This window comes from Phasianus colchicus, chromosome 5 (genome assembly GCF_987193195.1).
Source record: "Phasianus colchicus chromosome 5, bPhaCol1.hap1.1, whole genome shotgun sequence".
Classification (NCBI taxonomy): domain Eukaryota; kingdom Metazoa; phylum Chordata; class Aves; order Galliformes; family Phasianidae; genus Phasianus; species Phasianus colchicus.
Genome location: NC_143440.1, coordinates 53,420,112 through 53,447,388, shown reverse-complemented (window position 1 = coordinate 53,447,388; position 27,277 = coordinate 53,420,112). Strand labels below are relative to the sequence as shown.

Here is a 27,277-nt window from a genome sequence, read left to right as displayed (position 1 = left end):
AGAGGAAGAGAATCAATCCAGGCAGAATTTCCAGCAAGGCACATTTAGACGCGGCGCGTAATGGAGCTTACATTGATTTTCCTCCATTTACTGTAAGGTAACTGCGAGTGAAACTGTAACAGGAAACTTAGAAATGCTCTTCACAGAAGCTATATTTAGGCAGACACACTGACATGATACCACTGAATAAAATAAACATGCAGGAGACAACCAGTCCTGGGAGACTTTCGGCTGCATTCGCATGACATGCAGTGAGTGGGGTGAGCTGTTCTCAAGCCATCTATGCGACCTTTACTGCAGAAGCCTGCAGTAAAAAAAAAGCCAGAAAGCCAGCGTGCTGCTGGGTAAACCGGGGGCACCTGCCTTCAATGCAGGATTTTGCCCCTCCTAGATGAAGCAAGCCCCCTGCTCACTGGCCTGGTCGCAGCTCTGCGGGCTGCCAGTCCCTTTTATATAACAGGGTAATTTATGGCTTGTTGTCAACAGAAAGAGCAATGATTTGTTTGCCACGCCAGTGGGAAGAGATGAGTTTTCTCAGAAGTCCAGGTCATTTCTGGAGTTAGGGGCAGCTGCTGCTTCTTCAAACGCTCTGGCACCAAATTCCGCATGAAATTAAGCCATGCAACTCTGTGATGCCCCCACACACTTTTCCCAAATTGAGCTCTCTATTGCTCCTTTCTCACTGCCAAGGGGTACCTTTCCCTAAAACGACAGCTCCCAAATCCCCAAGGAAGAGCTCATTCTGTGCCCAGGGCTCTGCTCACTTGTGGGTCCTGCTTGGGGTCTTTGCAGAGCAGCCACGGACAAGTCACTTAACTCCCTTGTAAGTGGGAGCGATGATGCTTTCCCTCCTCACAGCCTGCACGTGACACACACTATGTAAATATTTAGTATTTGAGCCAACTAATGCTTGCCGGAGCGGCACAAGTGAATATCAGATCTGCAAACATTACGTCCAGGAATGCAGCAGAGAACACTATTTATTTTTATGAGCTAAGTGCACACCTTCTCCCCTTAGCTGGAAAGGCTGCTCTGCCACCGGAGGGGAGGGCATAAATGTCTCAGCACTGCCCCAGATTCGAGTTTATTCTTCTTGAAGTTGGCTTTGCAAGCATTAAGGCTGATGTGGTCAGAGATGTGAAAGGATATGGGTTGATGGCTGGACTAGATGGTCTTACTGGGTTTCCCAACATTAATGTTTTTGTGATTCTATGATTCCCACCAGGCTGGCAGATCTCAGGGTGCCACCACCATTCCCCAGCATTTGGGGAAGACAGAGAGTTTTGGTGAAAACTCTGCCTGGCCTTTGAATAAATGGATATGGAGTGCAAAAGCCCCGAGTGCAAATTCAGAGGGTGGTGAGGGGTGGAAAGGTGTGCAAGGAGGCACAGGGAGCTATGCTGATGGGGAATTAAGGCACTCCACAAAGGCAGAGGTGTATTTCAGCCTGAGAAGGTGACCTATGTAATCTACTCTTTGTTATCAAGCACACCCATTGTTTTCAATCTTCTGGTTTATACCAAGTGCCAAAATGATGGATTCATCTGTAGGAATCTGCCACGTGAAATCAACCCCTTGTTTTTGCGTACCTGGAGTTAAGTCACTTCTCTGTGCATTAAAGCACATTTTGCCCACCAGAAAATAAATCATCTCTCCTGACCCAGACCGACCGCTGGGTTGATGGGTTTGCACGAGCAAGGAATTGTCCCATTTTTTGCCCGCACTTAACACTTGGTTGCATTAATCACACAGAGGCGATTGCCAGGCTGTTACTTCTGCCAGGAAGAGGCGAAAACCCCTCTCTGTGCTTACAGACTGCAGAACACGCTAAGTGCTGAAGCCGCAGGCTAAGATAAATATGTTGCGTAGATATTTCAAACTCTTGCAATGGCTCAAAATCCCAGCTCCCAGAATGAGTATGGAATACACTTGTTACAGATGAATGTCTGTAAGGTGACATGCTTTCCTGTTCATGCTCTATCTTTCCAATGACTACCGTGGTATATTTGCATGAGACTTGTCCTGCAGAAGGCCACTACATGACAATGAGTTGTGCTTGCTAGTGCCTCGCTCACTCACCTTCATCATATTTAGCACCACAAGCATGAGGTGAGGATGGTTTCACTCCAGCACAGCCCAAAGGCATGGGAGAGAGGAGGAGGCTTCAGCAGAGGCCAAAGTGAATCAAGTAATTTGCTGGTCATTCTGCTGCCTGTTTTAGAGTTTGGTCACAGGGAGGCTGCTAGGCAAGGGGATGGTTGGGAACCATTTCTTTACAGCACCAGTAGCTTGTTCCAAGTGGTACCTGCTCCTTTGGAGCCCAAGCAACCAGCTATCTCCAAACACAAGACAAGGCATGTTCCAGCAGTGGCACCCAGAAGGGATGGGGTGGTGCGGCGCAATGTTAGGTGAAGGAATTGAAGCCTGGAGAAGGGCAATGCATGCACAAGGCGTCCCGGACACAACACAAGCCGTCGAGTGCCATCTGCTGCTATCTGGAGATCATGTTAGCTCTGCGAAGGGCACGACACTTAGGGGTCTGCCTAATATGGAAGGAAAAGCAGGAATGAGCTCAGTGGTGCTGCATCTGCTCTCCAAGGCTAAGGACAAGCAAGGCACGGGTCTGGAAATTGTATAGATCTGTCAGCTGGCTCAGCACAGCCGTGATGCAGATGTAGCTGTGCCCCTGTTCTGGGGAGGAAAGTCTTTCCCAGTGATGTTTTTCTTGCCACAAAACGTTAATAACGTGGTGTGAGGTCCTTGCAGACAGGTGATTGCTCTTCCAGCTGCAGAGCTCTCTGCATCGATGTTTTGTGCTGCTGGAAGGACGACTGGGAGGGCACAGCAGAGCTGGCAAAGAGCTGGGGCATGGGCTGCAAAGCAACTGTAGCTTCTGAGCAGCAGCATCCCATGGGAAGCAGCTGGGTTGGTACATCTCAACCCCAGCAACTCACGTCCAGCATCCAGGTAGAGCCAGCAGGAATCTGTTTGGGTGATGTTTGCTGCTTCTACAACCCTTCCTCGTCTTCTGCAGAGATGGACAGAACTGCCACACTGAGATGTGGCTTGTGGGCCACCAAGGGAAGGAGGTGGAAAAAAGGATGGTCACCTACCACAGCCCATGGCTACCCAAACCACATGTCAGGGCTTCACCAGAAGGGGGAGAGGATCCACCCAGAAACAGCACTGCAGCCAAGAACCCCTTAACCATTCCATACCTGAGGAAATGCTACTCCCTTCCTTGGTATTCTCCTTGACCTCTCCCTCAATACAAAACAAGGTTCTGCTCTGAAGCCCATGCCTCGTCTTGGTACATGAACTCAGCTGCATACACAGAGCTGAGGCTGCCAAATTTCTCTGCTCTCAGCTCATGCAAGACCTGCAATTTTGGAACGAGTGTTCTGGAGACTATTGCACTGCAGCACCATGTGAGCTTGGCCCCTTGCCTCGCTTCCTTCAGGAAGGCTGACTTGGTGAAGAAGGAAGATTCATCTGTCAGAACCGTAACAGCTGCAGTGCAGTTCAGTTCTCTGCCGGTCCCGCAGCTGACAGCTTTCTCACAGGCCCTGCCCTGGTAACACGCAGAGCTCCACACTGGAAGCGGTGATGTCTTTAGAATCGGATGAAGCAGCTTCTGGATGCGAGTGCTGTGTTTGTGAGAACCCAAAGGCAGAGGCCGGCGGTGAGCTCCCACACTGTGGATAAGGAGATGCACCGAGACTGTGGGCCCAGCAGGAGCAGAACCAGGCCCATGTTTTGAGTGCCAGCAGCACCTGCTCGCTGTGAGTCAGCCCAAGGGCAGGAGCCTCTCGAGAGAACATAAGAAGGAAAGCAGATATTTAAGTAATTAGTCACAAGCATAATGGCTTAATCGAGAGCATGCTGGAGGCCATTGGGCTCTGCTGTACCAGAAGCTGCACAGGGGTGAGGTGTTTTGCCCAGGAGCACTGCAAGCCCTCAGCTCATCCCTTGCTGGTGCCATGGCCACCAGCAGACAACATGTTGTTGGCCTCTCCTCCTTGTCGCTGCTCCGTTAGCTGCTGCTGCTTACCCCAGCACTGTCAGACAGACGCCTACAGTGATGACCTGGGTATCGCTGCAACCCAATCCAAGGGAGCAGAGGGGTGAGATGCTGAGAGGCGGTGACGCGTTAACGCTGCTCACAGCTGGTGACTGATCGGGTCTTCAGTGCAAAAAGGACGCTGAGGGTAAACTGAGTGCCTCCCTGAAGTGAACAAATCCGCGAGCAAAGAGAATTCAAATGGAATGATCTGAACACAGAAATCCAGGCTGAAACTTGTATTAATAGATGTCCATTTCATTTCAAGTACTGACTAGAATATATGCTATTAATAGATAGGAATAAAAAGCACACTGCTATTAGTAAATTTGGTTGAAACCTTTCTGCTTAGACATTTTTGCTAGCAGAAACAGTATCTAACACATATAAAAGCCTTTCTGTATTCCGCAAAAGAAATTCAGGTTTTCCTGAGAAATGCCAAAGTGCTTCAATGCCACTAAAACTTCACCTTGACAAAAATATCTCGGCAGGAAAAGGAGCGGAAGAGATAAGGAGAGGATTTTCTTGGTCCGCTTTAGCCATTAGCTAAAGTGATATCTTGATTTCATGACCTCTAATAAAATGTTAAGCTGCAAGACAGGGAATAGTCTCTGCACTATGAAGTTCTTTTCTGTCTCTACTGAATGTCTCTATAAACATTTTGGCACAGTGCAAGAAGTTCTGATAAGAGATATTGCTGACAAATTCCCAGCTGCATTAGAATATAAACATAAAAGACAGAAAAAAGAGAGAGAAGAGAAGAGAAGAGAAGAGAAGAGAAGAGAAGAGAAGAGAAGAGAAGAGAAGAGAAGAGAAGAGAAGAGAAGAGAAGAGAAGAGAAGAGAAGAGAAGAGAAGAGAAGAGAAGAGAAGAGAAGAGAAGAGAAGAGAAGAGAGAAAAGAAAAGAAAAGAAAAGAAAAGAAAAGAAAAGAAAAGAAAAGAAAAGAAAAGAAAAGAAAAGAAAAGAAAAGAAAAGAAAAGAAAAGAAAAGAAAAGAAAAGAAAAGAAAAGAAAAGAAAAGAAAAGAAAAGAAAAGAAAAGAAAAGAAAAGAAAAGAAAAGAAAAAAAAGAAAAGAAAAGAAAAGAAAAAAAAGAAAAGAAAAGAAAAGAAAAGAAAAGAAAAGAAAAGAAAAGAAAAGAAAAGAAAAGAAAAGAAAAGAAAAGAAAAGAAAAGAAAAGAAAAGAAAAGAAAAGAAAAGAAAAGAAAAGAAAAGAAAAGAAAAGAAAAGAAAAGAAAAGAAAAGAAAAGAAAAGAAAAATAACCCCCAAACCCAAAAAGGGAACAATTTATGTTAAGAAAAAGAAAATCAATTGCTATAAACAAAGAAAGATGTTTGTATTAGACCTTTCTTTTGTGTAGCCCACCTACTCCAATCTGACTCAGCAACTGAAGGCAGAAATTTTTTTTCAGTGTGTATTTGCCATTTGCTTATCAGGTCTATGAAAATACACTATCAAATTTAAATTGTTACTTCTTGTCTGTTGCCTGGAGGCAAATCCTCTGCACAAAGAAGTAGGACTGTGGCCACATCTTTCCTTATAGTAAAATAAATGAGAGCAAGGAGGGAATAAAAGCCACCAGCAAAACCCACTCCTTCTGTTTAAAATTATAGATGTAAGCAAAGAGCCCAGGGAGCAGCCCATATTAGGCAAAGTGCACTCTTTTCTTGTAAAAAGTTTGAAGAATTGAAGGCCTGCTGTCCACACTTAGAATCGTCAGCACACTTGTGTATTGCAAATGAAAACAAGAGGAGATGCGAGGACACTGGAGCAAAAGGAGGGATTTCAGCAGGGTAAGAGGTGGATGGATGGGGTGAGCGCACAAAGCACAGCGCTGCCTCTGATTGCAAACCCAAAGCTTGTTTTAGCCCTGAGACCCTCACCATGTGTGACAGTGCTGGATAACCCAGCGAGGACACTGCGAGGAATCCAACCTGGCACTGAGACACAATGAGAGGCCGTACCTGGGTCAGGATTCCAGGTATGATTCCTGCCAGCCCCGCAGCTGGAAATGTGCTCATTGGTATCTGGTCTCTCTCAAGCCTCAGGGATCAGATTGGTTTATGAACCTGCTTATACTAAGAGCAAACAATTTATCACTGCGGATTTTCCGTGGAGTTGCCTCGCTGTTGTTCCTCTGGCCTCGCAGCTACCTGCCTGCACCCGCTGCTTTGGGAGCCCTGCAGCCCTAACAGGAACCTCTCCTTCCTCCTGCTTCACAACACACCACAAACTTGATGTTTTGAGCCCTTTTTCTTGCTTTTCCCATCATTCTTCCTGCAAGGTGGCAGTGATCACGGCTATTGCGTAGACGGCACTGGTGCGTAACATGAGCAGGAATGGTGCACTCTGCATCACATGCAGGCAGCTTTCTTCCTTACATGCCGTAGCTTTTGGGCTGATTGCACCACAATCAAAAAGGTGTGGTTTTTGGTTTTGGTTTTTTTTTCCAGATTGACTCCACATACCATATAGTGTGTTTAAAATTGCTGCATCAACAAATCAAAGTAAACAGCCTTCTCTCCTCTGTGAGATGATGAAAAACATAAATTATGTAGTCTTTAAACAAATGGTAAAGGGTTTCCTTATTAGGCTTCAGGGTCCTCTGTGTGTATATGCCCCTTGTAAAATCCTTGTCATTCCTGGGTCCGTAGGTCTGTATAATGTTCTTCACAGATTCAATTGAGTGGTCAGCATACTGTGCCTGGGCTGGGGGATTTGACATAGGCAGACACACACCCAAGGAGACATATATAAACTACAGTGAAAGTTGAAATCTCTGCTGACTCTTTGGCAGAAGTTTTCTTGAAGGTGAAAGCATGTCTTGTTTCTAGTAGACTTCCTTCTCCTTTTCCCTTCCATAACATTCTCTTCATCTCTTGGCTAGCGTAGAAATCACAGCATGGAATCAGAATTGTTTGACTTGGAAAGGACCTCTACAGGTCATCTAGTCCAATTCCCCTACAATGACCTCTTGCTTTACTGGGTAAGAAAGACCAAGAGGAGTGTCTACTTCCTGTCTGGGGACATGATTTCATTCTTCTCATACTTCCATAGTCCACCTCCATGTTCCCAAACCAAGGACCCATTGCATTCTCATCTACTGCCTTTTCCTTACTACCACCTTTTCTCAGGGCATAACACTGAAGAACCTGAAAACCAGAAGAAACTTTGCTTGAAAAGAAGACACTAAGGACACCAAAGCTTTGCTCAGCTTCTTCATGTTGGACTGGAACCAACATACGCATGGGATTTCAGGGTCCATGTGTGGGAAGAGTTATAGGGCATCATGCTCACCGCCCACAGGTAGGGATGGGGGATGCCCAGCACAGCCCTGCAAGGAACAGCCTATCTGCAAAAGGACATTGCTGTGGCTATCTGCTACCCAAGAGCACCTGCAACTGTCTGAATCAGGGCCAGCCATTCTTTACAAAAATAATTTTGCTTAAACAAATAGAATCTAGTTCATTGTACTTGTTATAGGAAATATCTTGTATAAGGCAAATACTGAGGTTATCAGAGCAGATATGTCTTATCTAAGGCAAAGGGAAATTTTTAGGAGGGTCATCACTGTTGACTGATTAAACACGACTCTGATGGGATGCCTGGCATGTACTTATCCATGGAAATGCCCTACTTCTTCTGGGAAGCTTTTGAGAGCAAAGCCTAAGGGCTGGTCTCCTTCCCAGCTTCTATTTCCCATGCAATCACCTGTTATCTCAAAGCAAATGTAAAACAAGGGAGGAGAACCAACAAGAACTTTGCAAAATGGGGTGCTGGACAACAACTAGGCCTCCAAGGACTACAGCAACACAAATACAGAATCACAGAATGGCCAGGGTTGGGAGGGACTCAAGGATCATGAATCTTAAACCCCTGCCACATGCAGCGCCACCAACCTCCCCATTTAATACTAGACCAGGCTGCCCAGGGCTCCATCCAACCTGGCCTTGAACACCTCCAGGGACGGGGCATCCACAACCTCAAGGTAATGAGCAATTTGAAGGTTATTTTTGGCTTCGACATCTTAGTACGTATTGCAGTTGGCTTCTTTAAATCATCATGTTTTAAAACCCTCAAGGTAAGACTATCTACGGTTTCTTGTTCTCTTTCAGCACTATCAGTCCCTCATAATACCATATAATTTTATCTGATTACTGCTAATTTCACTTGTCCCACATGCTGAGACTCCCCTGGAGTAGCAGTACCATCAGCTCTCAGGCAGAAAGGTTCAACATTTGGAAAAATAAGTGAAGACTTACTGGGGGGCAAAAAAAGAAAAAAGAATCTTATGCAAAGAAATTTGGTGATGAGCATCTAAAAAAAAACACCCGCTGTTTCACCTTTGTTGAAACTTTCTGCCATGGGTAATTCAAGGCAATTTAATGTAACACCAGGGACCTAACTCTTGCTTCAATTACCTCACTGAAGAAAAAAAAAAAAAAGAAAAAAAATCTGAGGAATTATATTCTGAGGAACTAAACTACTGCAAAAGGGATTGGAGGTCACCAGTAGGCGTATGAAATCTAGGCAAATTTACATGATGTAGGAGTCCCCAGCTTTTCAGCCACTGTGTAGCTATTAAGTGAACGATCAGCGGTTCATTATATCAGTGTTGGCACGCTGTACAAAGCAGCAGATGACTGGGTAACACATTTCATGCGATTACCATGAATCAGATTTAGCTCCTGCTTTCATTGAGGGCTGCTCACCATTATCTCCTGCAGAGACTGTTTCACACATCAGCTTCAGGGAAGTGCACCAGAATGCCTCTCCCAGTAGATCCATGGGCGCAGAGAGGATGCAGAAGGAGGTTGATGGGTTGCATCTCCTCCTTCTTACTCTATCTTGGGTCTATCTTGCTCTCGTGCACAGAGGTTGTGAGGTGCTTCCTGCTCTTCCTGCTCTCGTCTTTTCCCATGTGTGCACTGATGGCGTGGATGCTGCCTTATCTTTATTCCCACTAAGCCTTGTTATCTGGACTCTGCTGCTTATTGCTTTATAGATCCCCATGTAGACATCTGGTGGCTGCACACGTGGCCTGTGATAGGAAAAAACAAAATGGAAGGGCAGTTCCCACAGACCCACAGACTTACTGCAGTGATTCCTGCCAGACCCTATATAGCCAAGACATCAAACAGTATTCCAAAACTACCAACACCTGCACATCCAAGTGGCTCTCCGGCACCAGGAGAAAGGACCAAACATAAAGCCCTGCTGCCTGCTCCGGGAGGAAGAGTAGCACCAGTGACACAGCACTCTGCTGCCCAGGAGAGCTGCTAATGGCCTTCTTTATCTCCTGGCAGAAATTGCTGGGGATTGCCATCTCCATTTTCACCCATCCTCATCTCCCATTAGTTCAATCTGCAGCGAAGGAGAAAAATAAAACATTTGCAGCACTGATAAAGATGCGCAATGCAACTTATCAAGGGTTGAAAGGCAAAATTAGGACATTGCTTGGATTTAAACATTCTCAGGCTGTCTTTGCTCAGGCTGACACCTGCACAGCTCCCACAGCAGTGTGCACCACTTGGACAGAAGGAATCATAGAATCATAGAATGGCTTTGGTTGGAAGGGACCTCAAGGATCATGAATCTCCAACTCAAATGCTGCAGGCAGGGCCACCAACCTCCATATCTAACCTAGACCAGGCTGCCCAGGGCCCCATCCAACCTGGCCTTGAACACCTGCAGAGATGAGGCATCCACAACCTCTCTGGGCAGCCTGTTCCAGCATCTCACCACTCTCACAGTAAAGAATTTCCCCCGACATCCAACCTAAATCTTCTCTCCTTCAACTTCAAGCCATTTTCCCTTGTCTTGCCGTTAATGTCATTCCTTCTCAAGCATGAAGGGAATAATCTTCCCCATCTGTTTTCCTCCCATTGCACAGCACCCCCTGAAGATCACTACACCTTTCACTTTGTTTAGATATAATGGTGACAGGAACATCGAAAAGTCCTTAGAAAAATAAATTTGCTTTGACTGTTGTAACCTAATTGCAGCCTGGAGCCCCAGTTTTCGGGTTGGATGAATAGCATGCAGGGACCCAATGTTCAACCTGGGCTTTGAGCAGCATCCCACAAAGCATTTACTTTGCTCAGACCCCAATATGATGGCGAGCGACCAACAAGTGAATCAGTGCAGTGCTGTGAATCTGTTTATCAGATAGCAACAATCATTTGTGGAAACGTCTTTTGTAGCAACAGAAGAGCCTATTTGCTGGTAGCACTGACTAATGTAAATGAGGATTAATTAATGTTTTCCTGCAGTGATGTTGGCACCGATAGTGCCTTATTCATGTAATTTAATTTCTATTGACAGGCTGCTAATGGAAACGGATAGCGATGGGTGTCTCTCCCATCAGGCACGCTCTGCCACACAAATAATTCTCCGAACTGGCAGTTGGTCTCGTTCATTGCTGGAAATGTGAGGCAGTGGAGGGGGACGACTCAGAAATGAGAAAACAAAGGGATCGTTGTTCAACCCGCAGCAATCGCTGCCCAGGTGATTGAACCAGGGTGAATTTGGGGGCTTGGGTCCAGATGGGGTCCCAAATGGTGGCTGCACACCTTTCCAGCTGGCAGGAGCACATGTAGAGAGAGTGGTGCGTAGGCAGCCCCATAGCTGCTGCCTCCATCTAAGCGTCCTTTCATCCCTGGGAACTTGTGCCTTTCCAAGGGACCTTGACTTTCTCCCAGATGTAGCCAGTCCCACACAAGGCTGACCCAACATCCTTCAGTGAGCAATGAATGACCCTATGAGGAGGCTGGAGGCCAACATGCATCGCCACTCTCCTAATGTAACTGAATGGCAGGAAAGCATCTTTCAGCATCTCTGTGTCTTCACACACCACCAAATGTCTGACACTGCAAAGCTTTTAGCTGTGAAAATCTTTCCTCAAGGTGCTCAAGGCCGTGTTTTGGGACATACTCCTGCTCATATGATGGCCAGCAGAAAAATACCTCCAACTGTGAAATGTGCCTGGTCACAAGGACTGGGTGGGGTGGAACAGGAGGTACTGACCTGCCACAACCAAGCTGCACCTCTCTGACAGACGTGAGCAGCACAAAGCAAGAGCCCCACAGCCCATAGCTGCCCCGGATAACTCTGCTTGTCCCCACATGTCACAGCCTGCAGCTCTCCCTCTAATCTGATCACCCTCTACATGCTCACTGCTGGCATTTGCTTAATCTTCATTCCTTCACGACCCTCCATCCTTGTCCTTTCAAAGGGAGAGCAATCACCTCTGCCCTCCAGGTATGCAGATACCCCACTACAACCAAACTGCAGGCTTCTGCTGTGCTTTGTCCTGATTTCAGCAAAAACAAGGCGAGCCTGGCAGCTCAGAAAATGAAATCCTTGCCATCTCAACTCACGCGCCCAGAAATGGAGAACACAGATGTCACAGTGGGCAGTGGTGTCCAAGTGGACCAGAATGCTTCCCCACGCACTGACATGTGGGGCTTGGTGCCCCATGCTCTGGCTGATGTCAGCAAAGCCATGGCAGCCTTCTCAATGTCCTGGTAGTTGAAAACATTGTTCTGCAGAAATTTATTCCCTGCTGCCATGTGGGGTATCTCCTTGTTCTGTGAGTTTAGCTATGGAGACCAGACCTCCTTGGCTGCCACCAAATGGCAGAAATGATGCTCTCAGGGTAGTTCAAGGTAAAATGTTAATAAAAGCTGTTTGAGACCTTGGCTTTTTGCAGCCAGCAATGTGATGAACTCCAGTTCCCAGGCTCATGCTCATCACAGAGGCATTTCTGTCCTTTACCATACCTTCCTGCAAGCACCTGCCTGCATGAAATCCCAAGCATCCCATCAGTGCTGGACACACAGCCCTGCCTCCTTTTCAAGAGGATGCCAGTGTGTGCTGCAGTGCAGCTCCTTGCTCCTTTAGCACACTGTGATCTGGATTGGGCCACCCTTGATGATGATCCTAAGCCTCCAAGCAGTAGGCAGGCAATGCAGCCAGCAGCACGACAGCAAGCTGAAATCCCTGCTGGGGCATGTAGGAGCACGCAGAACATTTGGTTGCTGGACAGAAAGTGCAGCTGTGTGTTTGGGATGCTCAGTACTCCTGGTCTGGGGTGTGCTCTGGCTGTGGCTCCATGTACCCCTTTTCTGGGAGCCTCATTTGGTGAAGCATTGGCACTGGTTGTCCAGGGAGGTGGTGGAGTCACTGTCTCTGGAGGTGTTCAAGAACTGAAGACGTGGCACAGAGGGACGTGATCAGTGGGCACAATGGGGGTGGGTTGGGGTTGGACTGGGTGATCTTAGTAGTCTTTTCCCACCTTAATGATTCTATGATTCTACATGATGCTATGTGAACCAACACCACCTACCATCTTCTGGGGAGCGTGCCTGCTGATCTTCCTTTCATAACAGCACTAATAGCAGTGTGCCACCCCACATCTTCACTGCCACCCCACGCAGACTTCCCATATCCATTTCACTTACAGAAGGCAATAATTACATGTTTTACATGGGAAGACACCTGTGGCATTGTTCAGCTCGGAGGTTCTGTGCCACTCTCACAGCCTGAGAGGTACACAAATAGCCTCTTTAATAAGCCCCACGTTCTGTTGGGGCGGGCAGTTGCTATGGTGAGAATTCATGGTGTGGTCAAAGCACGTGGGCAACTCAGCTCACCAGCCTGCATGTACCCAGGTAAGAATGAAACGCATTGCAGGGCAGGGGCGGAGGATGCACAGCATAGCACAGCAGGCAGCGAAGGCACTGAGCAGAGCTGCAGATGGGACCTATCTGCTCCTGCAGCCCTCAGGGCAGACTGATAGCGCATCGCTTTCTCTGCCTGCTGCATCCTCACCACGCAATGAAGGCTCCGGGGCTGTCAAACCATCAGCTCGGTTTGACAACAAACTCATTTCACATAGATGGTTACATTTAAAGAAAATAAGAGGAGGGAAAAAAGAAAGCTGTCGAAGCAGGAGAAGTCCACAGATGCTTCCTAGAAGTGAAGCGTTATTTTGCGATCTGGCACCCGTGTTTTAGCAGCCTATAAAAGGTAAAGTTGGTACTACAGCCAGCTACTTGCACCGCACAAATAGGAGCTGTGAATGTATTCTGGAAGTAATGTCACAGAGGACCAGATGGGAAATGAGCAGCACTCCTTCTAATTTAACAAAGACAGCTAACCCAGAGCGTGCATTAACATGGAGCATTTTTCGTCTGCCTCCATTCAGAACAGATTCTCGGTTCCGTTTCAAAGCGAAGGAAATTGAAGAAATACTCGTTCCATTGTGAATTACTGCTCTTTCAGAACTGAAAAGCTTTGGCATCAGGAACTAGGTGTAACATGCTTTGTCTGGAAATACATGCAAAGACACAATACACCCCATAGGTGAGAGTGCAGCCAGCTCCTGGGTGGTCAGAGAATCACAGAATCATAGAATGGTGTAGGCTGGAAAGAACCTGAAAGATCATAGAGTTCCAACCCCCTGTAGTGGACTGGTGTCAGGATTTGGGGCTCTGGGGAATGCTGCTGGCCTGCAGGGAGGGACTGCATATGGGGAACAGTGAGGGGGCTGCAAAGGACCAAAAAATGCAGTCTGCACCCAAGGCAAGAGCAGGTCCCATCCCTATCTCCATGCGCACACATGTAGGCAATGGCTTGTGCACAATCTGTGCTCTGAACTGCACTTCAAGGACTGAACACGAAGCTTGTTTGGAGGCTATCAGATCTTTGGTGTGTGCATTTTTGGCTCCTCATGGACTTCATCAAGTGGATCAAGCTCATTTGAGGGGAGGGACTTGAGTGCACAGGAATCATTGGGATTTCTTTATGTGTTTAGTAGAGCTTAGATCCTATTTTTAAACAAAGCACCATTTCCCTTCCCTCTGTTTTTTCCCCTTAAATATTTAGAAGGGATTAACTACAGAAAACAACCCACATCCTGAGCTGTTTTTCCAACTTGAATTCAGTCTTTCTGTTCATTCGTTCATTATCAGATCCTCTCTCAACTTCCAACCTCCTTCGTGCAATTCAAATAAATCCCCATTCTACCCCACTACAAACCCGAATTTTAATAACATTCTGCTTGGCAGAGCTCTGCATTTTAAACATAGCCCTTATCAGAGATGGCTGCACAGCTTCAGCTCCTTGCTGACGGGTATCTGCCCCTCTCCAGAGCACTCTTTGTCTATGGGAAAGGCACAGAGAAACCTGCACCCATTCCTAATGCAGTTCTGTCACTAATCTGGGGATCCGTGCTCCATAACAAGCAGCCAGGGTCACACTACATAACTGTCGTGTTTCCATTTGACCTTGAAAATCTGATCAAAATGCACAGCTCTGGCTGCAGAGTTGACACTGTACACAAAATGCTTTTTGCACGACCAAAGCACCTGGTTTTATGGGTCCATTCTGTTCCCCGCACTTTGCTTTGTAGAATCACTCAGCACTGTAAGTCTCTGCACTGCTCCTATGGGGTCCCTGCATTGCACCCCATAGGGTCACTCACTGCACTAACACCTTTTTTTAGTGTAGTTCACCATGGTTAAGATATATCTGGGCCTGCTGAAGGTGCTGGCAGCCTGTCTGTGAGTGAAGCAAGGTGCGTGCTTTGAGGCTTGCTCATTCGTGGCTTTGAGAGTTTATAAAGCAATACCATACAATGTGAGAGTGCTGCTGTGTGAATGTGTGGGGGATCACCAGGGCCAGGAACAAAAAGGCAGGCTGTAAAAGCCTTAACCTGCAATTATGTGTAGTTTGGTGCACCAAATTCCTCACACCCCGCACTGGTTGTTCCCTGCTCTCAGCCCCTGCAAAGCTAAGGTGCAGGTTGTGCCCCATTCATTAGGACTGGAGTGATGATTTAAAATGGTCCCTGAAATAGCCACCCTTGCTGGCTAGGGCAAAGAAAGCAGCATGAATCTTTATACGAAAGTAAGACTGATCATCTCCATCCCTCTAAAATCCTCCCTCACCCCTCCTCTCCTGGAACAAACACACTTTTTAAAAGGCTTTTAAATAATCTCATGTTCCTTAACAAAATTACAGGAGCAGTTTCCTCCTTTAATAGCACTCTTCTTCTTGGTAATCTTGTTTTAGCTACAGTTTTTGATGGGAAAGCATTGGCAGATGAATCATCTGTCACCCCTCTTAGTGTTTTGCCTGGCTCCAGGAAGGAAGATTCTCGTTTGGAGCACTGTCCCTTGTTCAGAAGAGGAAGCTCTCATTTATGCCTGCTTTTAACTAGGGGTGATAAAATTTTTATTTTAATGGCTAATCAGGGCATAAACAGATGAATTGTGACTGTGGACTCTGATCCAGCACAATGGATGGTGTGGCCCTGGCCTTGGGTCACTTCTTTCAAATGAATTGAGCTGTCTTCTGCAAGCAAGAGCATCTGCTGAGCTCCTGAGCACCTCCTTACAGACAGCACTGGAAAGCACCAGCTGAAAGAAAGGCCGAAAGCTGACCAAGATTCAGGTATTAATAGAGACACGTTATGGAAGGGTTATAAGTGTTTTGGTTCAGGAGATGGATGCCAGGTCCCCATCTTCTGAGAGCAGATTATCCAAGATAACACCGATGTCAGTAGCTTAGTCTGAACCCAAACTGAGTTTCAAGAAGGGAAACTTCTCACTGCATCTTGGATAATTCCCCTAAGAATTTCCCTTGGGAATTAGCATTGTATTGGCCGTTGGCTAGAACCAAGATACCCAGAGTGGGTTTTCTTATCATCAGTCAGACCAGTTCTGGACAGGAAGCAGGAAGGGAAAATTCTTTCAATGAATTAGACACTAGCTACTTAGGTCACAAGTGGCATCATTTACTTCATACTTTTTTTCCTGGGAATGAATGCATGGCTGGGCAGATGGTATCATCAGGAAGGTTTTGACTTGGGTGAGTATTCCAAGGAAAAGGACTGGTGATCAGAGCTAGCTTTCAATGCACACAGCAGTAGGAGCATCTCTGGGATACAAATTAATGCAGTTAGGATCTGCAAGGACTGGTTTCAAATGCAAACAGGTAAATACAAGCATCAAACACTTGGATAGAGGCATATAAACTAGGGGAAATACCATTACTCACAGGATAATCATTGGAGGGATGCTGAAGAGGACAGTGGATCACCTGATGAAATAACACACACCAGATAAAGAATGCAGTAGAAGAGATTAAAATCTTGATACATAATCAAAATGAGAATTGAATTTGACTGTAACCAAAGAGAATGAACCACTTATAACATGCAAGAGGAATGCAGCTTGGGTGAGAACGGCCACGAAACAACAGAGTTCACGAGTTGTCAGAAAGGAAGGAAGGAGAACAGCAAAATAAACACAATGGACTTCCAGAAAGCATATTTCAAAAACCTCATAGAACTGATAATCATGAGAAACAAGTCTCAGAGAAAAGGGAATTCAGGAAAGTTGGCAGCAGCTAAAAGAAACAATGGTGGTAAGGACATCAATTCAAACAATCCCAACAGAGGAGGGAAAGCAACTGTCACAAGATGATGTGCCTAAATCATCACCACTTCACTGATCCCTAACACATGAAACAGTGTCTTCGGAAAATAGAAACTAGATTCACATGCCAATGAATGTAAATGCACAGCCTGAAGGTGTGGGGACCAAATCAGGAAAGTCAAGAGAGAAAAAGAGAATCAACCAGCAGGATCAATGGGACATCAAGAAAACTTCAAATACATTAGCAGTGACATGAAGGCTGTGGGAGGAACAAAAGGGGAGGTGGTAGTGAATGATGTGAAGACAGTGGAAGTATTTACCTGCTTCAGCTTTCAGTAAAATAATCCCTTATGACAAAATGGTTACCACAGTTAGTGCTGAATGATAACAGGGAAAGAACTCAGTCTAGAAAGAAGTGAAGAGTATTTATTCGGATTAAATATTATACTCTTGTACTGCCTGTTGAAACAATCCCGTGATGGTTAGCAGCTCTCTGAGACCTCAGAGAACCACCACTGTACCAGAAGACCAGAAAAGGGAGTTGCAAACCCTTTTAAAAAGGAAGGAGCTGAAGAAAGATGCACGAAACAGCTTGGTTTGAATTGCCAGAGAAAACTGGAAAATAAATATTCTATAAATGTCTGAAAAATAACAAGGGGCTGTGTAACAGCAAAGATTTGTGAACTCAACAGCATTTTTTTTTTCCATTGGGGCAGTAGGGTATGCAAGAACTTGCAGATAAACCCATCCTTTATTGGATCATTCTGTGATTCTATGATTTTGACTCTCACATTTTATTATCATAACAAGAAGACATAATCTGAAGATCCAAGGGTAAAAACCTCTTTAGAGGATGGCAAACCAAACTGAAATCAACAGTACTGGACTTCAACAAACAAAACTGGACTTCAGCAGTATTTGGACTAGATGACCTTTTAAGGTCCCTTCCAACTCAAATGATTCTATGATCCTACAATAATATAATGCCAAAACAAACAAACAAACAAACAAACAAAAAACTTCCAAACCCAAGTCCTCCCTTCCTCTAAAAAAATACATTGAAGCAAGCACTGTGCTTGCACACACTGCCAGGAGTAATTCCTGCCTGCTGTGTGACATATGTCTTTCACCTCACTCAGACTACTGAGGTCTTACTGGAACTCTGCACACTGGACTTAAGGAAATTGAGGAACAATTGTGAAAAAACCAAAGCAGGGCCATAGGAACAATCAAGGGTGAAGAAAATATGATCTACCAAAAGACCAAAGAATAATATTTTCCATGCAAACACGAGGCATCAGGAGAAGGCACAGTGGTGGTCTTCAACTACATAAAGAGCAGCAGTAGATAGGAAGGGAACATGATGTGCTCTGCATCCATTGCAAATAGGTCAAGAAGTGGGATCAAAGAGCAGCAGTACATACAGCACCATGCATTTCCTGATGGTTTACTGCTAGAACAAGTGATCTCAGCTGAGAATTTCTGTCTGGGGATGCTTTTAAGAAAAGGTCGGATACCCATCTGTTATGCAAGAAGCAGGCACTGTTTGTTCTGCTCTGTGGAATGGGATAAACTAGATAATCTCTGGATATCCCTTCTGACCTTATTTTCTGTGATTCACACACCAGGAAAGCCATAGGTAGAGATTTCTGGCTTTTTTTGAGGATGACTGCAATGAACTCTGAGAGTGAAGGCCAGCTGCGGGTACAGCATGGCCCAGTCCATCTGAGAACTCTCAAACTTAACTGTTTTCCTGAGAATCCACAAAGACAAGGACTAGAAGAGCCGGAGCACACTGAGCCTCAGAAGTCAGACCAGCTGAGCTGGCTTTCTGCACTTTTTCCTCAGCGACCTGTTAACAGCTCACGCCCACCCACATCTTAAAACCTTTGAGCAGGGCTCTGAAATGTGGGAGGTGATCAGCTGGGAGTAACTCAGCAAGTCTGTGCCTTTGCTACGTTTCTCCCATTTCATTAATATTGTTGGCCTTCAGAACCAGCCTCTACAGACTGAAACCAACCAGCTTCAGGGGCGAGATATCACATACGCTTCTGCTGGCAGAAGACCAGGCACCAGAGCAGAAAGCTGGCCAGGCAGCAAGATTGAGATGTTGGGAAGCCACCTTCCTTCTGCTCCAGAGCCCTCAGAAACCAGTGCCAGCCCAGAGCTGGAGATAGGAAAGGGTGCTGCCAAGACCTCAGCTCCTTTCTGGCACAGCTTCCGTCAGGCATAGCTTTGCTTGCGAAGCTGGAGCCTGGAAGGCAGACAGATGCAAGCAGCACCTTGTGCCTTCTCCAGCTCGTCTTCTCTTGGACTGTGCAAGCAGCTCAACCTAAGGATACTTGCGAGTCTCCACTGGAAGGTGACTTATGACAATGTCCTTGCAGTTCAAGCCTGCTTGCTTCCATGAAGAGCATGCATATGTGTGTACACACAAGTTAAACACAATACATGAACCATCCAAATCCAGCAGGACTCTCTTCAGTCAAAGGAGAAGACACATCTTTGCCCTGCCACGTCCACAGCAAAGCTCAAAATACCTCACTCCAGCCAAGTTCCGCAAAAAGAGAGAGAAATCCTCCTCTGGTTACCCTCTACCTTCCTTCCTCAGAAGCTCTCTCCATTTGTACCATTAGCCCCAGCCCTCCACACAAAGGAGGAAAGAGAGAAATTAATTCTTCACAGCTGGTTCTGTCCTGTAATGCCTTGCTCTCAGGACAGGCAGCTGTAGCCTCTCCGGCCAGAAAGGGAGGGTTAACTCCTACCCTGCCAAGTTTCAGATGGAGAAAATCCAAAATGATCTTCTTGCCTTTAAGTTTCCCAAGCGGATGCATTCTGGCCTGGATAAATGAGGTATATGTCCACATCCACGCACATGCTGACAAACTACATCCCTGTACCTCTGAAGTCTCAAAGGCAAGTGGAGAAACCCTGCCCCTTTCTAGCTCCTACTATCCTCCAGGGAGATTTTATGCAAATGATTTAATGAGCATACTTGCAAAGGATTTGCATACAGGCATAAACTTAGCAGAGCGTGAAAGCCAAAATCCTGGGCCAGAAAGCTGGGACGAGGAGGCATGGGATGCAGGAATCCCACCCTGCCTGGGGCCATGGTGAGCGGGTCCTCCCCAGCCTTTGGGACTGATGTTCTCCAGCCACATCCTTGGTGCATAATTGCAGGCTTGAGCTTAAAGTCAGGCATGAGCTTCCTCAGCCCTTCTTCAACTTTTTCCCTGTGCACAGCCCCTATTCACTAAGCGACTTACGATGGAAGGGACCTTAAAGATCACTGAGCTCCAGCTGCCTGCTGTGGGCTGGTTGCTACCCACTAGTTCCCATTTGCAGTCTAAAGGAGGAAGAGAGCAATGGGAGGGGATCTACGGGTTTTTGAGCTCAATAACCCTCGTTTTGGTGGGAAGGGAGAAAGAAAACTGCCTCAAACTTGTGCTGGACATGGGGAAATCCTGTTGACCTGCACAGAGCAGTACACAGGTGGGATGCTGCCCCAGGTGTGGTGCAAGGGATGGATCACCCAGCTCCTTCCCAGTTCATCTCATGGTCCAGCACCTGGACTCGTCGTAAAGCTCAAAGTTCATTTAATGAGAAATATTTTTGCTGTTTTTCCTTCAAATCATCTCTGTGCATAACTACAATGAAGCAGCTTTGTGTGCCTGCAGAAGAGTGAAAGTCCATAGCACCTGAACAACGGAGTTGGACTCAATGGTCCTCATGGGTCCCTTCCAGCTTGGCTTTTCTATGATTCTCTGTCAATGTTAATAAGCGCTGTGAGAGAACAGGCTGAAAATGGGGCTGCAGTACCAAAAAGAATGAACATTTCCCTAAACAGAAAGAGAGAATGCCTGGAAATAGCTGCTCCCTGCTCCTGTGACATCAGGTTACAGCAAGAAAAGGCATTTTAAATGGCACCGGAGTTTTTGAGTACCGTAGAATATTTACAAAAGCAAAAGCAAAGCACAAAAAGACCACGCGGTGTGCTCGAGGTAACAAAGCAATCGTGCGATGCAGCAGGTAACCGAGCTGGGTCTGCAGAGCCCGAGCATCTGCTCTAACTCCTGGATCATCTTTCTTCTGTATTGCATTTGCTCAGCGTGGTGATAAAAATATGTCTTCCTCCAGAGGCAGATTGACCGCGTAATGCTGAGCGCAGATGATGAGGTTTTGCGTTTGTTTATGATGATACACACAAACAAAATACCTGTCTTGCAAAATAGTTTGGCTGCCGTCCACGGTAAAATAACCATTAGGCAGAAAGCAAGCCTAAGGAGCTCCTTCCCTTCAGCCACCAGAACAAAGTAATTAAAAGCCACATGGCATCCGCCTGTCCACTTGGCAGCGGTGCTATGGGCAGGGCTATGGACCCAGCAGAGCTGATCAGCAAAAGGTGGCAACTTGGAAACATCCCATCAAACCTACATGTCCCCAACCCCCTCCCCCCCCCACCTCCTTCTACAGGCAGTTATCCCAGGGGGGAATCTTCACCAGAACGCAGTTTCAAAGAGAGGACGCACGACATAAAAGCAGTATTTGCTGCTCCACTTCAGAGAGCTACTGTTTGAGTTCAGGAGGGATAAGAGGGAAAGTCGGGGCCGCTGCCGGGGAGCAGGCGAGGTGAGCGCGGGCGGCAGCGGGGTGGGCTCAGGACGGGGGGTGAGAGCAACCAGCAGCAGCACACTGAGCCGTGGGTGGGAAAGGAGAATCAGGTCCGTAGGTGGGGAGCAGGAAGGCGAGGGGAGCGGGCGAACAAGAGGATTGGGGCTCGTGGCTCGCCAGCTGGCACGCAGCGAGCAGCTGCTGCTGTGTCAGCCCGGCCGAGGACTGCAGCTGCACGCTGGCCTTGAATAGCGGAGCAGCAGCGTGCCGGCTGGCTGCTGAAGGGACAGGAGCTCAATGGGCAGGGGGGTCTGTGAAAGGTTTGGGAGCAGGGGAACACGACAGCGCTTTGATTTCAGAGCTGTTTGTTCTGCGATTGTCCACTCTGGTGGATGAGCGGTGCTCCAGAGTTAAAATGGGGAAAGGGGGAGGGAGAGAAGCAGAAGGGAAAGTGAGGTCTTCAGTGTAGAACTGGGCTTTGAGAGCGGATCTGCAGCATGCAGATGTCTGGATGTACGGCTTTCATAGTTGTCAGCAGGGATCAGAGTCACAGGGTGCTTAAAGCAGAGGGGAAATCTCTGCGTGCTCACCGAGTGCCTCAGCCACCGCTGGAGGAGGGCAGGAGCCCAGCATCAGCCATCTGCTCCCGCACCGTGTGTTGCAATGCTGCCAGTGAGTCCAAGGCTCCCAGCAGCCCGGGGGCTTGACATGAATGTGAGCACTACAGCACAGCCAGGGTGCTCCCACCCCACGCACTGCTCCACTGCTGTCACCAATCTCATTCCGTGTGCACGCAGCATCCTTACACCTCCACAGCCGCGGGTGATCCCACTCTGTGCAGTCTTCTGCAGTTATGCACCAGCTCCTGCAGTTGTGTGGGTGCACCCACCCCGAGCACTCCACCATCAGTGCGCGTGTGTGCACCCTACGCTCTCCTACATGAGTGCGGGCACGCATTTCCCATGTGTTCTCCTACGGCCGAAGGCATACCCACCCTAAGTGCTCTCTCACAGCCACGCAGAGCCGCCCAGCTGTTTTCACACAAGCATCAGTGCACGGACCTGACATATCCCATGCGGGATGCACAAAGGGCTCCTTCACGTTCTCCATGGCTATGCGGGCAGGTGGGGTGCGTGTAAGTGTCGCTGCTCGCGCTGTGCACGCTCCTCCACGGCCACGCTTTCACCCTACACGAGCGTGGAACACCCTGCCCACTGCTCCACACACCCCACCTGCTTGCACAGGAGCGCGGGCGCTCGCGCTGTGCGTGCAGCCCCACGGCCGGGACAGAAGCAGATCACGGCGCACAGCGGGAGGAGCCCCGTCCACCTCCCCCCCCCCCCCCGCCCCCCGGTCTCCCTCCCTTTAAGAGCCGCCGCGGGCCCGGCGCTGGCCCCACCCGCTGTGCCGCGGGGCCGGGCCGTCCCCCTCATTAATATGAAGGCGGCGGCCGCGGCGGCGAATGGGTAATGAAGCTGTCACTCCGGCACCTACTTGTTGGCCGTCCGCGGAGCCGAGGCGCATAGAGGGCGAGCGGAGCCCGCGGGAGGGGAGCGGCGGCGGAGGAGCGCTCCGGGCGGCCCCGCCGGCAGCCCATGCCCTGCGGCCCCCCCGCCGCCCATGCCGCCAGCTGCGGGCTCGGCGGGCTGCTCTGAGGCGGCCGCGCGGAGCTGCAGCCATGCGGCCCCCGGCCCCCCTCGGCCCCGCGCTGCTGCTGCTGCTGCTCTTGGCCGCCCGCGTGCAGGTAGGGGGGCTCTGCCCCGTTTTTCCAGCCTCCCCCCCCGCCCCCCACCCTGCAACCCGCAACCCCACGCCTTCGCCCCGGCGCTGTGCTGCCGAGCCCCGTTCTCCCTTCGGCTCTTTTATTTTTAGGTGTCCCGCGGCACGGGCTATTTCGAGCTGCAGCTTAACTCGGTGCGGAATGTCAACGGGGAGCTGTTCAACGGGGAATGCTGCGACGGCGCGCGGAACCCCCCGGAGCGGGACTGCGGCCGGGACGAGTGCGACACGTACGTGAAGGTGTGCCTCAAGGAGTACCAGGCCAAGATCTCCCCGGGGGGACCCTGCAGCTACGGCTCCGGCTCCACCCCGGTGCTCGGAGGGAATATTTTCTATCTGAACGGCGACAAATACCATCCCCGCGGCAGGAGCCCCGAGACGGGGCGGATCGTCATCCCGTTCCAGTACGCCTGGCCGGTAGGTGCCCGCCCGGCTCTGCCGTCCGCCGGCGTTATTTTTCATCGTGCCGGTTTTTTCTTTTTAATTGCGTTTCTTTAATCGCGAGGCGGGCGGGGGCCGTGCAACAGGTCGCGGTGCACGGAAAGCGGTCGCGGGGCTGCGCGCTTGCCGGAGCTCACAGCGTGCCGCGGGTGTTGCTCAGGGCCGCCTTAGCGCGGAAACGTTTGGGGAAAAAAAAAAAAAAAGATTAAACTCCTTGCTTTAATTTCTCCGTATTAATTATGCGGAGAAGTCGTGGAGCGCGGCGGCGCGCGCTGCTCCCAGCAGGGGGCGCCATAACGCGCGGCGCAGGTGGGGGCGCGGCGCGGGGCGCGTGCCGCGGCTCGCGAAGGGCGCGAGCTGCCGCCCCTCCTGGGGCGCGGGCGGGGCCGCCGTGGGGGGGGGGGAGGGGAGTGGTGGTGGTGGCGGCGGCGCGCGCGCGCCCCCGCGGCGACCGTTGGAGCGGGGGTGGGAGGGGCGCCGCCGTTGGGTGCGCGGAGGGAGGAGGGCGGCGCCCCTCACTCAGCCCCGCACCTGTGTGGGGACGGAGGCCGAGCTGCCGCCCCGCAATGAGCAGGGGAGGATATCCGAAGGCCGGCGTTGAAACCTGACCCGCGGCTCGGCTGCGCGCTACCGGGGCCGCGTGTGAGGCGTTGGTGCCGCTCGTGTGCCTCCTCTCCCCTCCTCCCCGTTGCGGCGGTGGCACAGCTGAGGGCGACGAGGTCGGAGCGGCACCTGCGGCGGTCGCCTGCAGAGCAGCGTCTGAGGGACGCGCGCCGCACGCGGCAGCTCGCGGGGTCCCCATCTCCGCCGCTGAGTGCGGAGGGGCGCAGCTGCTCGTTTGCGCTGAGGGAAACCTCCCCAGCGGCCCTGCCAAGGTCCCGTGCTGTTGCGGATCCGCTGTCCCGGTGCTCACACAGCCCTGCTTGGAGCCTGGGGCTTCGTTCGAGTTAGGCTGAATAAATGTGGGTGGATGGTTAATGTCTCTGCGTGGTCACTCGTGTTCTGATCGCTGGGCTCTCTGAGCACCTTTGTTTCAATGCCGGTTGAAATCAGGGTGCTGTTAATGGGTACAGTCAGCCCTGTGCAAACAGGGCGTTTGGAGCCGTGCTCTGAAGTGAAGATCGAGAGAAAAATGAGTATTATTCCTCCTCTTGTTGACCATCTATTACATTTGTGAAATCGTAGACTTCAGTGGGAGATTTCAGTGACGTTAGTACCTCAGACTTTATCTGCACGTGGCAGTAAAGGTGGCTGAAGTCACACTTCTAATTTGCCAGTTCCTGCTGTGTGAAAACAGGAGGAGGGCTGGGTAATCCCTGTGGTCCCAAAGCCCAGCTGCCTTTGTTTGGCTCTGTGTTGGCATAAGCACATCCCCACCTTGCAGCTGTGGAATACAGTTCTGTGCTTACCTAGTCCTGAGAGCACAAGCCTACCTGTTCTTGCCCCACATCTCACAGGTAGTGTCTCACTGCTGTGTCTCTAAGCGTATGATGCCATGTCTGCTGTTACTTCTTGTATCATTGCCCCCTCAGCGTTGTACAGGAGTTGAAGACTTTGATGCCTGTAGCTCCGCTGCTTTCTTGCAGCTGTTGCAGAGCAGCCTGTCGTTTATTTAAACAGTGCCACTGCAGTCTGGTGGGTGGCTGGCTGATTTCTGGAAGGTTTACTGAACCCTCTCCCTGCCCACCATTGATGCTAAAAATAAGCTGTGGAGTAGTTGTATGTCTTAAAACAGTCTGTATCGCTGTCTGCAGATGCGCTTAGGGAAAGAAGTCCCTCTTCTATGTTGTAGTTTCATCTTGAATTATGGGTGCTCACTTGGATGGGGAGCACAGCATCTGTCACAACTGTACATAAACCATATAGACTGTGCAAATAGATTAAGCATTAAGGCAATGCTCTTTTTAACAACTTTTTTTTGCAGTGGATTGGTTCCTGGGTGAAGTTTCAACTTCTGAGGCAATTTCAAGATTATTCTTATCTCTGTACCCAAACAAGAGGGGAAAAAAAAAAAAACAGTATAGACACAGTCTTTTCATTTGTGAAACAAGTTAGCTTTAGTGCATGGAAGAACTCGGTATAGTTCTAGACTGGATTTGTAAGGCTGGGAAATTCAGTTTTGATGGAAGCCAGCATTAGTCTGTGTGGATTTCTTACTGAAACTCATCTGGATGATAGCTGCAAGGATACTGATATATGAATGTATAAATCACTTGAGGGAGGATTTTTTGACATCTGCTTGATATTGCAGTTCCTCAAGCTGACAGCAGCTGTAATGCAAGTATAGTCATGAAAGCTATTTTTGCCTTTGTTACGCTGTTTTGTTTTGTTTTTTTTTTTAAATTTGATATTGTGAAAGTTTACCATTAAAGGAAAAATTTTGCTCTTAAAGAACACTTCTGTAAAGCTGCAGTACCAGACTTCAGTGACTTCTACTGTTTAGTACAGAGAAGGTTATCCTGCTTATTCTGATTTCCCGTCTTCTTTAATATCATTAGTCTGATCTCTGATTTGCAAGAGGAGCTTGGGATATTGCCAAAAAGTTCTTAAAATTGCTACCTTGGGATACATCATCCCCAGAAATCTGGCAGTGGGAGAGGCTGAGGAACAGCTAGAACAATACAGCTGTCTTCTTCACCCACCTACCTCACATTTCTTTTGCCTCCTGCTGTAAAATGTGCAGCTTAATGCTCTTTTGAGGTCGTTAACAAACAGATGATGCAATTGCAGTTTGTGTGTATTTTAAAAAAGAAAAGAAGGTTCCAAATAGCTTTGAGGAATAAATTCTGGTCACTTGCACAGCTTAGGTTTGCTAAGCATTTTTATAGCACAGAGCTGTTTGTTCAGACACTGAGGCATCGAGTGCCTTGTCCTGTTTGAGTCAGGAAAAGCTTACAGAGCAGTAGTTAACAGGATAGTAGCAGGATTTTAGCTTTTTGGTTTGGTAATAGAGGGGTTACTTGGAATGCTGTTTTTTGAAGATGTTTTAAGGGTAAAGACATTCTCTTGGATGTATCATGCAGAACAATTTTTCATAATCTTTGCAAGATGGCGTGAAGTAGAGTTTGTGTGGTTTTTCTCTCCACCCTGTTCCTTCCCTCAGGGAATTTGCAGCTTTTCCTGCACTGTAAGTGTTGGTATGGCATTCATTACTTCAGTTAATTAGTCATATAGAGGAATTGTTCTGACTAGTCGTGGCTGTTGAAATCATAGATAACAGCATGCATAAGTATGTCCTCTCAGCCCCTCTGTTGATGCTCTGGTGTGACTGACAGTGCAGTGTATGCATGAGTACTCTGTGCTCTCAACTCTGCAGGTGAACTACAAAGTTCGGGGACTTGGAAATAAGTACCAGGAAGAAAGCCATCAATTTCACTTCTTTCTCCTTACCACTTAACCAGCTCTTTAACTTTTGGGTTTTGTCTGAGTCTGAGGAAGGGTTCCTCAATGTTAAGGAGGTCTTTGCTGCTTGCTCTGTAAGCATGCCTTCCCCACTAGAATGTAGGCAGCTCATTTGTTGTGTTTATATTCTTGGATCTCAAATTTTTTGATACTGTGATTATAGTACTTATCTCTAAAGTTCAGAAGTGCTGTTAACTTTCAGGTAGTTGAAAATAAGTGAAATGATGTACATTTAATATCCAGACTGTGAATTTCATCTGCATGCAGTCCACATGTGGGTCTCATCCAAATGCCTGGAAGTGTTCAGCCTTGAGGTAAAACATAAACCAGCATATGAACCATCGAGGACATAAAGCTGTTGAAAGGATAACTTGGCTGCAGCAGTAAATGCTGGGTTTCTTAGAAAGCAACTATACCCCCTCTCCTGCCAAGACCTGAGCAGGAATACTTGACCTTAGAGCTTTTATTACCTAATGGGTGCAGTGCTCTGGTATTTTCAGATGGTGTCTACTTCAGTGTAGTCCTCTGCATCAAGTTCTCT

At 48.3% G+C, this 27,277-nt stretch overlaps 1 protein-coding gene and 1 long non-coding RNA gene across 2 annotated transcripts in view; both read left to right on the top strand.

The window, feature by feature from the left end:
* Nucleotides 1–12,643: 12,643 nt before the first annotated feature.
* On the top strand, nt 12,644–17,472 carry LOC116236811 (uncharacterized). Its single transcript, XR_016467086.1, has 3 exons — nt 12,644–12,732; nt 15,319–15,517; nt 16,126–17,472. It is a non-coding gene; the product is annotated as an uncharacterized LOC116236811 (long non-coding RNA).
* Nucleotides 17,473–22,561: 5,089 nt separating this feature from the next.
* The window catches only part of JAG2 (jagged canonical Notch ligand 2), a 61,176-nt gene continuing 56,460 nt past the window's right edge, over nt 22,562–27,277 (top strand). The window contains exons 1-2 of the mRNA XM_031605568.2: nt 22,562–22,858; nt 22,987–23,310. Coding sequence (XP_031461428.1) covers nt 22,577–22,858; nt 22,987–23,310 — 606 coding nt within the window. The 5' untranslated portion in view covers nt 22,562–22,576. The remainder of the gene's footprint in view (nt 22,859–22,986; nt 23,311–27,277) is intronic.